Source organism: Macadamia integrifolia, unplaced genomic scaffold (assembly GCF_013358625.1).
Source record: "Macadamia integrifolia cultivar HAES 741 unplaced genomic scaffold, SCU_Mint_v3 scaffold561, whole genome shotgun sequence".
NCBI classification, from domain to species: Eukaryota; Viridiplantae; Streptophyta; class Magnoliopsida; order Proteales; family Proteaceae; genus Macadamia; species Macadamia integrifolia.
This window is the reverse complement of record NW_024870485.1, coordinates 300,917-311,996: the sequence shown is the minus strand read 5'-3', so window position 1 is coordinate 311,996 and position 11,080 is coordinate 300,917. Positions and strand designations below refer to the sequence as shown.

Sequence of the window (11,080 nt, the reverse complement as noted above, 5' to 3'; positions counted from 1 at the left end):
AGGGCTTAACTATTCAAAGAGAAGAACAAAGGGCTTGTATTGTAGCAGCATGCGAGATAATGGTGCTTAGAGAGGAAGAAGAATTTGAGCCTGCCAACAAGAGAAGAAAAAAGGGTTTTCCTATATGTACCTGAGGTCATAAATTATTCTGGAGATTCATGGATGATATCTTCTTTTTCTACTTTTTCTATTTTAATAGATCTCAAGGAGTTTTGTCTAAGGTTCGATTAGTGAAGGTGTTGTTAGGGCATTAACTTCCCATGGGAGAAGAGAACGAGGGGCATGCTTGGTCCAACGGTAAGGTAAAAATGTTGCAACCTAGTGGCAAGTGGCCAAAACAGCCTCTCGACATTCTTGTGGTAAGGCTGCATAGTTCGCCCCCCCCCCGAGACCTCGCACATGCGAGAGCCTCGTGCACCGGGTATGCCCTTTTATTTTTATGGGAGAAGAAAACTGGGCATGGGTCTTTTTGTGTAAGGCGGTAATATCTTGTTATGTGGGTTCATCTTTTGTTTCTTCATTTTATTCTCCCTCCCCCCCCTCTTCTTTTCATTTTGTCAGGGTGTTTTTCTATCCTTCACAGACCCTCTAATCCCCACCCCCCATGTTTTCCTGAGCATCTTAAGGACTGTTTACTTATCAAGGGAGATGTTATGATAATGTAAAGAAAGGCAATAACGGATACCATCCTCAAAAGGAGTGATGCTTCATAAGGTAATGCAAGGGTACACCCAAGTAACTCCAGCTAAACACAATAGCAAACTCAGAAAAAGGAAGCATAAACAAAGTAAAATGAATTAATAGAAAAGTAGGCACATGCATACGGTCATTCAGAAGCTGAACAGCCTCACTGCTGCAACATCGATTTAATGCAATCAACCTTGGAGGAGCATTCTCGTTCAAATGGTTGCTGGTATTTCTTGAAGATGTTTGATTCTTTTCTTCATCATTCGAATAAGAGATGCTTGTTCTTTCCAATCGGTCTGCTCAATATCAAAGTAACCAACTGAAAACCATTAGAGATTGGAATGATGCAGCTATGAGGACTTATGAAAGAAGAAGAAATCCAGGGCAAGTAGGCTGCAATTAAAGGCCAACTTAAGGGCCACGATTTTGATTTGATGGGATATAGCTTCTATTTCAGTTAGTTTCTAAGTTAGATAGTTTCTAATTTCAGTTTTAGTAACTACTAGACTTCCTATTTTGTTAGTTTATAATTCCAGTTTTATGAACTGCTAGAGTTTCTACTTTATAATCTCTCCCATCAATGTTACAAATAAAGTTACGAGGGCTCCACAAGCATCCCACGATTTTATGGAAAAACCTATGCTGCTGCTGCTGCCTCTCTGTGAGAAACTGCGGGTGTGTCTGATCACACAGTGAAGGGTTGGTGTTTGATCTGATGACTCCTTGCAGTGGGAAGCCCAGAAGGATCCTCTTCTTCAAGTGTTCTTCACTTCAAGGCTTTATCAAGTACTCAGTTGCTGATCATCCAATCAGGTACTCAAATTCCAATTCTGTCCAGAAAATTAAAAGGTTCTGTGAGAGTTTTTCAGAATCTGCCCAGGCCAAACCAGCCATCAGTGAGCTGAGTTTTGGATCAAAGGTAGGTCCTACCTGAGGGAAACTCAACCCAAAGGGGAGTCTGTTCTGTCCAGGGGTTTGAGAGATACTAAAAATCTCCCAGTTATTGTCTTCTAGTGATTTCTGCAGCCTGTATCTGAAATCGATAAAGTTCTTTGACCTTTTCTGACTCCAGCAATCTCCTGTGATTATTACACGTCTCTATGGGTTATGTTAAGTTTATTCCAGTCCTGAATAGTCCCTATTTGGTCACCTACTGATATGACCTAAGAAGCCCTAGTCGATTGAGGTCGATAGCTTGCTGTAGTTTTGTCGCAGTCCTTTATAGTCTGATTTCCTGTGCATGCTTCGGGTTGGTTTTTATGGTTGTTCTTTGGTTTAAAAATCTTGCAGTTGTGAGCTGGTTTGACTTGTCCAACTCAGCTTTACATAAGTGGTATCTGAGCATGGCAGAGAACAACCGTACTGCTAAGATGATGGCTTCCATGATGGAGATGTTACAGAAGTTGACAGCAGGACATAAGGCTTTAGACGAAAGGTTGCGGCTGTGGAAACTCAACAGCCTACTCATGATACTCATGTGCCATCGCATGATGCTCCTATGCATCCTGCTGCCCAATTTGCTTTCAAGAGACCTAACCCTAACCTAAGAGGGCCACAAAGGATCTCTGTAGTACCACCAAATTTTGAAGACCATATGAGGAGTTATTTTGACAATGAACGTCCCACATACCATAGGCACTTGGGAGATTCACAAAAGGTCAAGCTTGACCTCAAAGAGTATGATGGTCGACATGACCCCCAAGTGTTTTATGACTGGATGGCAGCATTGGATGACTATTTTGATTATTATGACCAATCTGAGGAACGGAAGATCAAATTAGCTCGTACGAAGCTAATTAAGGCTGCTCGTGATTGGTGAAGAACCCATGAGCAAGAACTTGAAGAACGTGGTAGAGAACCTACTACATGGGAAGAAATGAAGCAAGAATTGGCTGACAAATACTTGCCACGACGCTCGCTAAACTCTCTTCGTGAGCCTGTGGCACAATGGTTAAGTTGCACTAGTAACATGTTGGTCACAAGTTCAAAACTTGGAAACAGCCTCTTCCACTAAATAGGGGGTAAGGTTGCGTACACTTGCCCCTCCCAGACCTTGCAGTAGCTAGAGCCTCATGCACTGGATTACTCTTTTTTTTTTTTTTTTTTTTGCAGAGTACATGAACAAATTTAATGCACTTTATTCTCGTACCGACATTAGGGAGAATGAAAAGCAATTACTTTCTCGGTTTCGACTAGGATTGCGGGTTGAAATTAATAGGGGAATTGGTGTTGCTAATGTGTGTATAGTGAGAGATTGCTTTGACAAGGCTCTTCGTGCAGAGGAACTCATAGCACCGGCATGTAGTAGGTTTGGTTATCAAACTGGAGAAGTCAAGAAAAATTTTCCAACCACTAAACCTAACACTTCAACACCCCCTCGAGCCACAGTTCCTCCACGAGTTGATTACAAAGAGAATGCACCTATGATAGGCAACAACAAGGTTCAATGTTTCCATTGCTTAGAGATTGGACACTTTGTTAAGGCTTGTCCACATTGTCAATGGGTTAATACCACTGCTGAAATTGAAGAACCTAATAGGGATGATGATCCAACTCTCTTTCCATATCCCTCAGATGAAGATGATGATTGTGGGGATGACTACGACCCGGATGATGCTAATGATGATGACACTTATTGTATTCACATTGTTACTCACATTTTGGTGCCTAAAACCAAAGGAGAGGACTAGCAACGTAATTGCATCTTTTACGGCTGTATGAAATCCAGGGACTGTACTTGCCAAGTGATAGTTGATAGTGGTAGTTGTGTCAATGTCACGTCAGAGGCGTTTGTGAAGAAAGCCAACTTGACGCCTGAGCCACATTCTCAACCTTATAAGGTATCCTTACTGAACAGAAATACCTCAGAGGTAAACAAAAGCTTTATCGGTATGAAGAAAACGTCTGGTGTGATGTAATTCCAATTACGCTCACAGATGTATTGTTTGGCTGACCGTGGATGTACGACAATAATACTATAGTTGGAGGCAAGGAGAATCTGTGCTCATTTGAATGGAAGGGTGTTCCTACAGTTTTTGTTATAGCAAAAACCAACAAATACGAAAATAAACACAAATCCGCACAATACAGAGATTTAACGAGGTTCACACACCAATGTGGTCTGCTACGTCCTTGGGAGAAGATGTTTCACAATATAGAAGAGAGATTACACCCAAACAGTGACGAGAAAACTCGGTCTAAAACCCTAGCTTGAAAAACCCCCCAAATTACAATAACTTGCCCAACAAGACGATAGTACATTATATACTCCAAGTCATGGGTCGATCCATAAGGTCGCGGTTGGCTCCAAAATTCCCATTCGAGTCACCACAAAAATATGACGGAGTGGGTAATTCTTCAAAACGGATCAAGAATTCAAGACAAATTTAACAGTTTTCCAACCGGTAAATGTGTCCGTTGAAATACGACGATGAAGGGCTCTGAGGGCAAATCAAAAAAGCATTGAGACTAAGAAGAAAGTAGTTTCTATGCCTATGAAGGAATTGCTAGCTATTCCCACAAGCAGTTTATACACACAAGTCAGGAAACATGAATGGTTATGGCTCTTGTTACTCCCCATCCGAGGTAACCTATAGTAAGCCTATCAAAGAGCTTTTATCTGATTTTTCTAATTTGGTACCTAATGAGCTTTCAGGTGAGCTACCTTCCATGCGTGATATACAACACGCTATTGACTTGGTACCCAGTTCGGTTTTATCAAACCTTCCTGCCTACAGACTTAGTCCTACTGAGCACGCCGAGCTGAAACTACAATTGGATGAGCTATTACAAAAGGGATTCATTGAGGAGAGTTTAAGTCCTTACGCGGTACCAGCTTTATTTACGCCAAAGAATGATGGTTCTTGGCGTATATGTGTAGAAAGTCGGGCTATCAACAAGATAACAATCAAGTATAGATTTCTCATTCTATAACTTTATGATATTTTGGATATGTTGTCTAGATATAAAGTCTTCTCCAAGTTGGATCTTAGGAGCGACTACCATCAAATTCGTATCCGTTCTAGAGACGAATGGAAGACTGCCTTCAAGACCAAGTATGGCTTGTACGAGTGGAAAGCCATGCCTTTCGGTCTAACGAATGCACCTAGCACCTTCATGCGTGTTATGACGTAGGTACTTCGTCCTTTAATTGGTCATTTTTTTGTTGTTTACTTTGACGATATTTTGATTTACAGTAAAAACCAAGAAGAGCACATTGACCATTTGAAACAAGTCTTGAGAGTACTTCGCAGAGAGAAGCTTTACATAAATCTCAAGAAATGTTCTTTCATGCTGCCCAAGGTTGTAGGATTTATTATCTCATTTAAAGGTGTTTGAGCTGATCTGGAGAAGATCAAGAGCATCACTGATTGGCATGTACCAAAGCACTGACAGAAGTCCATAGCTTCTATGGTTTGGCTTCCTTCTATAGGAGATTTATTTAGAACTTCAGTGCAGTTATGGCACCCATTACCGAATGCATAAAGGCAAGTAAAAGGAAGTTTGAATGGACATCTGCAGTAACTAAGGCCTTCATTCTTATAAAAAAGAAGATGATAGAGGCACCGATTCTACGCCTGCCAGACTTTGACCGAGTGTTTGAAGTAGCTATAAATGCTTCACATGTTAGTCTAAGAGGAGTGTTGATGCAAAGAGCGCACCCTATCGCTTTCTACACCGAGAAACTTAATGAAGCCAAGAAACGCTATTCGACTTATGATCTTGAACTATATGCAGTCGTCCAAGTGTTACAACACTAGAGACATTACCTCATCGGTAAGGAGTCCATTTTATATACTGATCATAAGGCATTAAAGCACCTTTATTCCCAAAAGTCGATTAGCCACCGGCACGCCAAGTGGTAGCTTACTTGCAAGAGTTCATTTTCGTCATGAAGTACAAGGCCGGGAAAAAGAACACAGTGGCTGATGCACTTAGCCTCAAAGTGCTCACTTTGAACACATTTTCAGCACATGTTATTAGCATATATCATATTCGAAGAGAGTATATATCTGATCTTGATTTCAATACTGTTTTTACGGAGTTACAGCATGGTGGGCAGCACCTAAAGTACTCGATTCATTATGAGTATTTGTTCTTTGGCACACAGCTATGCATTACAAATTCTTCCCTACGTCACCACATTATAAGGGAGTTACATGGAGGAGGTTTGGGAAGGACAAAACTCTTGCACAGGTGACGAATTGATACTACTGGCCACGCATTGAGAAGGATGTCAATCATGTGCTCAAGAGGTGTCGTGTATGTCAGTTAGTGAAAGGGGGAAAACAAAATACAGGTTTATACTCTCCACTACTTGTTCCTCATACATTATGGCTCGATGTTAGCATAGATTTCGTGCTTGGACTCCCCCTACAAGAGAGGGGTATGATTCCATTATCGTGGTTGTGGATCGCTTCTCTAATATGGCCCACTTTATATCATGTTGCAAGACTTTTAATACATATCAAGTTGCAAAGCTCTTCTTCAAAGTAGTGCGACTACATGGGTTGCCTACTAGTATTGTTTTTTATCGTGACGTCAAATTTATGAGCTAATTTTGAAAAGCATTGCGACTGAAAACAAACACAAAGCTAATGTTTCAACCGCATTTCACTCATAGACTGACGGACAAACGGAGGTAGTAAATAGAAGCTTGGAAAATCTGTTGAGATATTTGGTTCGAGATTATGAGAAGACATGGCCTTCCATCCCCGACATTGCTTAGTTTGCTTACAAAAGTTCAGTGAACCAGACAAGTCATACTCCTTTTGAGATCTTGCTTGGAGTTTAGCCTAAGCGGCCTATTGATCTTATGTCACTCCCACCCCAAGCTCGAGTTATCCTTGAGGCCGATGAGTTCTTACGTCATATTACTAAAGTGCATGCCAACGTCTGGCAACGTATTGCCTTGAATAATGAGGTGTATAAGGCTTCAGCTAATCGTCATTGGCGTTATATGGAGTTCAAACTGGGAGACATGGTGATGACACATGTCAATCCTGAACGGTTCCAAACGGGTGTCAATATTAAACTCCACCCAAGGAAGATGGGTCCCTAAAAGGTGCTGAAGCAAATAGGGCTTAATGCTTATGTGCTCAAGTTTTCTAATGATATGACCATAAGTAATGTGTTCATGTGACTGATTTTCATCTTTATGTGGGGCATCATTCGGACGACGGAGATACGGAGCACATGTTGCTGCTACCCCAACTTAAGCAACCCACCAATGATGTCATTTAAGAAGTCTTGAATGATAATTACAAGACTGTCCACCATCGTACCGGTTATCACACATTCCTTGTCAAATGGACGGGTCGTCCCCGTAGTAACAGTACATGGATTCATGCTAATGATTTCAAACGACTTGATCTAGACTTGTATGAGCGTGCTACATGTTCATCACCCATTCATCGGAGACGAGCTTTCAAGCCAAGGAGAGTTGATGCAGCTATGAGGACTTATGAAAGAAGAAGAAAGAAAGGAGTTGGCCAAGCCAAGTAGGGTGCAATTAAGGGCCAACTTAAGGGCCACGATTTTGACTGATGGGATATAGCTTCTATTTCAGCGAGTTTCTAAATTGTTAGCAGTTTTAGTAACTAGTAGACATTCTATTTTGTTATATAAATAAAGCTAGGTGGGCTCCATAAGCCTCCCACGATTTTATGAAAAAAATTATGTTGCTACTGCTGCTTCTCTGTGAGAAACTGTTGTGTGTCTGATCATAGTGAAGGGTTGGTTTGATCTGACGACTCCTTGCAGTGGGAAGCCCAGTAGGATCCTCTTCTTCAAGTGTTCTTCTTCACTTCAAGGCTTTATCAAGTACTCAATTGCTAATTATCCAATCAGGTACTCAAATTCCAATTCTGTCCAGAAAATTAGAAGGTTTTGTGAGAGTTTTCATAATCTGCCCAGGCTAAACCAGCCCTCAGTTTGGGCCGAGTTATGGATCGAAGGTAGGTCCTACCTGGGGGAAAACTCGACCCAAAGGGGAGTCTGTTCTGTCCAAGGGTTTGAGAGAAATTAAAAATCTCCCAGTTTTTATCTTCTAGTGATTTCTTACAGCCTGCATCTGAAATCGATAGGAGTTATTTGACCTTTTCTGACTCCACCAATCTCCTGTGATTTATTACATGTCTGATGGGTTATGTGAAGCTTATTCCAGTCCTGGTTAGTCCCTATTTGGTCACCTACTGATTTAACCTACGAAAGCCTAGTTGATTGAGGTTGATAGCTTGTTGTAGTTTTGTCTGCAGTCCTTTATAGTCTGATTTCCTGTGCATGTTTTGGGCTAGTTTATGGTTGTTCTTTGGTTTAAAAATCCTGCAGTTGTGAGCTGGTTTGACTTGTCCAACTCAGCTATACATTACCTGGTGATGTAGAGAAGTAGGATAATCTTGACCGTACTAGGTTTAGGACTCCTAGTTGCATCAGGAACTAAGAATGAATTCCTAGCTCCACTAGGATTGGGAAATTGTAATCCTAATCCAACAAGGAGTTGACGAAGAAGATGAATTCTCCGCATCACCACTTCTGAGAATAAAAAGTGAATCAATCTGTTGGCTCTTATTGCAGTTTTTACAAGCCCAATCAATATTCCAAAAGCCCTGGAATGTTAGATATGCATCAAACTGTTTTAACTATTTCTCAGTAACATGATCCATTTTACGCACTAGGGCTGGGTCCTTCCTTAACTATGTCAAGGTCGTAACATGATCATTGACAGGTAACAACACAACGCCTCTTTTTTCTTTTTCTTGCTTTTTCTATGTATTAAGGGAACAAAAATTCAAATTGAACAGGAAAGCAAGCTATTGAAACCCTGTTTTCTTAATATCGACCGTAATGGAATTAGCCTCAGCTGAATCCAAACTAGGGAACGATGTGTCATTTTGAAAAGAAGATTCAAATTATCAGATATTCGTACCTCCAGATTTACGCCTGTTATGAACACGGTTCCTGCAAGCATTAAAGAACATCAGCAGAATATTAAAAAAAAAAAAAAAACAAAAATCATTTCCGACAGATCTATCACCCGTCATTTGCCTCGAATTTTCAACAAATTGCGACGAGCATAAAAGTAAATAAAATCAAACCATGTGTGTGTGTGTGTGTGTGTGTGTGAGAGAGAGAGAGAGAGAGAGAGAAAGAATGCCTTTGATTAGGAGGGGCGTATCGCTTTACGGTAGTAGGGGGTGCGGATGAATCGGTAGGGCTTTCGAGCATCTCTACAGCAGGGAGAATAGGAGAAGCCTGAAAGAGAATTTTAAGGCCTTCAAATCTGATCAGTTATCACTCCGTCTCTTGCTAATGCCGTCCGTCGCTTTGAGACGTGACGTCTTACTGAGAGTCTGAGACTCGAGAGTTGAGAACGCTTTTTTCTTTTTCTTTTCTTTTTGGGTAGAAGAGGGTTGAGAACTTGGGAGAGTGAGAGAGGTCCGTCCCGAGCATACTTTGTAAATATGCGTATTATATATGTATTTCAACTTCTTAATCAAAAAACCGTATTTAGCCATATAGAATTATTCGCGTATAAGAGTTGGAGAATTATACCTGAATATTAACGTTTAGGTTTCTTTAAAAAAAAAAAAAAAAAACCCCATTAACCCCAAATCCCAACCTTTCTCAGCCCCTAATCCCTTCGAAGGAGAAAACCCGAAATCCCTGAATGTGCAACCCTCGCTCTTCGATTCTTCTCTCTCTTTACTCGGCGGTCAACGATCAAGGGCAAGCATCGAAGGAGAAAACCCCAATCCTGTTGTTGCTCCTTCCTCTTCTCCGTTTCTCTTCCCATCATGGGCAATTGCAGCACGGGAGTGCATTTATAGTGGCAAGAGGGCATTTACAGCAGCGGGAGGGCATTTGTAGTGGCCTTGTTCTTCTTCTCCTTCTCCGTTCAACCATCGAGTGGTATATTGATCTGTGTGTGTGTGTGTGTGTGAATGGATACAATCAAGTTGAGGTCATGTGACCTAGGCTCCAATGTGGGTTTAAGATTTATTTTAGAGACAGAAGATGAGTGGGTGCTACATGCTTCTTCCTTTTCCATTCTGAGACAATGTCTCTTTTGATCCGCCCCAAAAGGAGTTGGGGTGCTGAATATCAAAGGTCTTAGGCTGCATTTGGTATCATTTATGGAGCTTGTTTCTATTTAAAAAAAAATGATAAAAAACGAAAACCAAAAAGAGATTAAGAGTCATTTATGTGTTTTGGCCAAAATTGATTTTCAATTATTTTTGCGCTGAACTTAATGAGCACGTGTTTAAAGTCCCAATATGGAGCGGTAAAATACTCATTTGCTTTGTAATTAAAAATTCAAGTCCCTTGCCCCCTCTTCTTCAGTCCAAAGTGGGGAAAGAGAGATATAAAGAAGATGGGTGAAGGGAATCTCTTCACCCATTTCTTTAATAAACCATTTTGCACATAGAGATAATAAACTGTTTCTCACAACAAAAAAAAAAACTATTTTTGTCAAGTACTTACCAAATTATTTTTATGTTTTGATAAAAAATAATTTTCATTAATGATATTTGTTATATAGGTAAAGATCAAAACGAAAAATGATACCAAAGAGGGCTTAGGGTATTGTATTGTAGGCTAGAAACATCAATTTATGCTTTTGATTGACTAACAACACATGAGAACAACGTTAAATAATACATTTGTCAATGAGAACTCAAGGCTAGGTTGTGGGCAATCATTGTTTGATAAAATTAAACTTTATTTAGGAAGTTGATTGGAGTTGATTACTATTGTCACTAGAAATGGTCTTAGGTCTCCTTCAGTGCCTGCAGAGATGAAAAGACACGAGAATGAGCATTAGTTTGGTCCATGCGGGGGACTCTCCGATGCCTAAGTTAGACTTCTGTGCAAACAGATAATTCTCTCAAGAGTAGAAAATAATCCATCCTTTAGACTAGGATTTACCTGGGTTCTTATAATCTATGATGGCGGGTATTTGATGAAGAGTCCCACTATGGTAGTTTCCCATTGTAGGTAGGAGTCTGACTCCATTAAAAGTTCTAGTAGGAAAGTGTTTCTTGGAGAGCATCCTAGATATGGGAAGTCCGCACTCATATGTGTTGCCTCTTGGAATCGGATCGAGATATCCGTCTGAGGGGGGAAAGACCTGTGGGCCTCGCCATATCCCCTAAATCGACCAGCGTCTAATGACTCATATGCCTTGAGTGACGGATCCTCTCAGGGGGTTGTCATTCGACATTAGGCTTACTAAGCGAATGACCTGATCCCTATGACCTAGCGACTATATACCGAGGATTGGTTCGTCGATGTCCATCCTCAATTTTTTCGTTCATTTGTTGATGGCGATCCACTTGTTGCCCTCGTTGCTCACCACTGGGGCGGCCAAATAGTTGGTGTCGCCCCTCTTTGG

General features: G+C 40.9%; 1 protein-coding gene across 1 annotated transcript; it reads right to left on the bottom strand.

Annotated features, from left to right (window-relative positions):
* Positions 1–690: 690 nt before the first annotated feature.
* On the bottom strand, positions 691–9,132 carry LOC122069239. Its single transcript, XM_042633209.1, has 3 exons — positions 8,843–9,132; positions 8,615–8,646; positions 691–983 (listed from the first exon to the last, which is right to left on the bottom strand). Exons 1-3 carry the CDS (start codon positions 8,911–8,913, stop codon positions 691–693), a joined length of 396 nt encoding a protein of 131 aa, XP_042489143.1. The 5' UTR covers positions 8,914–9,132.
* Between the last annotated feature and the right edge of the window lie 1,948 nt (positions 9,133–11,080).

Bases quoted from the DNA above. Each gene is read 5' to 3' on its own strand.
- LOC122069239 (XM_042633209.1), bottom strand. From the start codon at position 8,913: ATGCTCGAAAGCCCTACCGATTCATCCGCACCCCCTACTACCGTAAAG. The intron at 8,647-8,842 runs GCATTCTTTCTC...TAATGCTTGCAG, and splicing joins TACGCCCCTCCTAATCAAAG to GAACCGTGTTCATAACAGGC. The intron at 984-8,614 runs GTACGAATATCT...GATATTGAGCAG, and splicing joins TAACAGGCGTAAATCTGGAG to ACCGATTGGAAAGAACAAGC.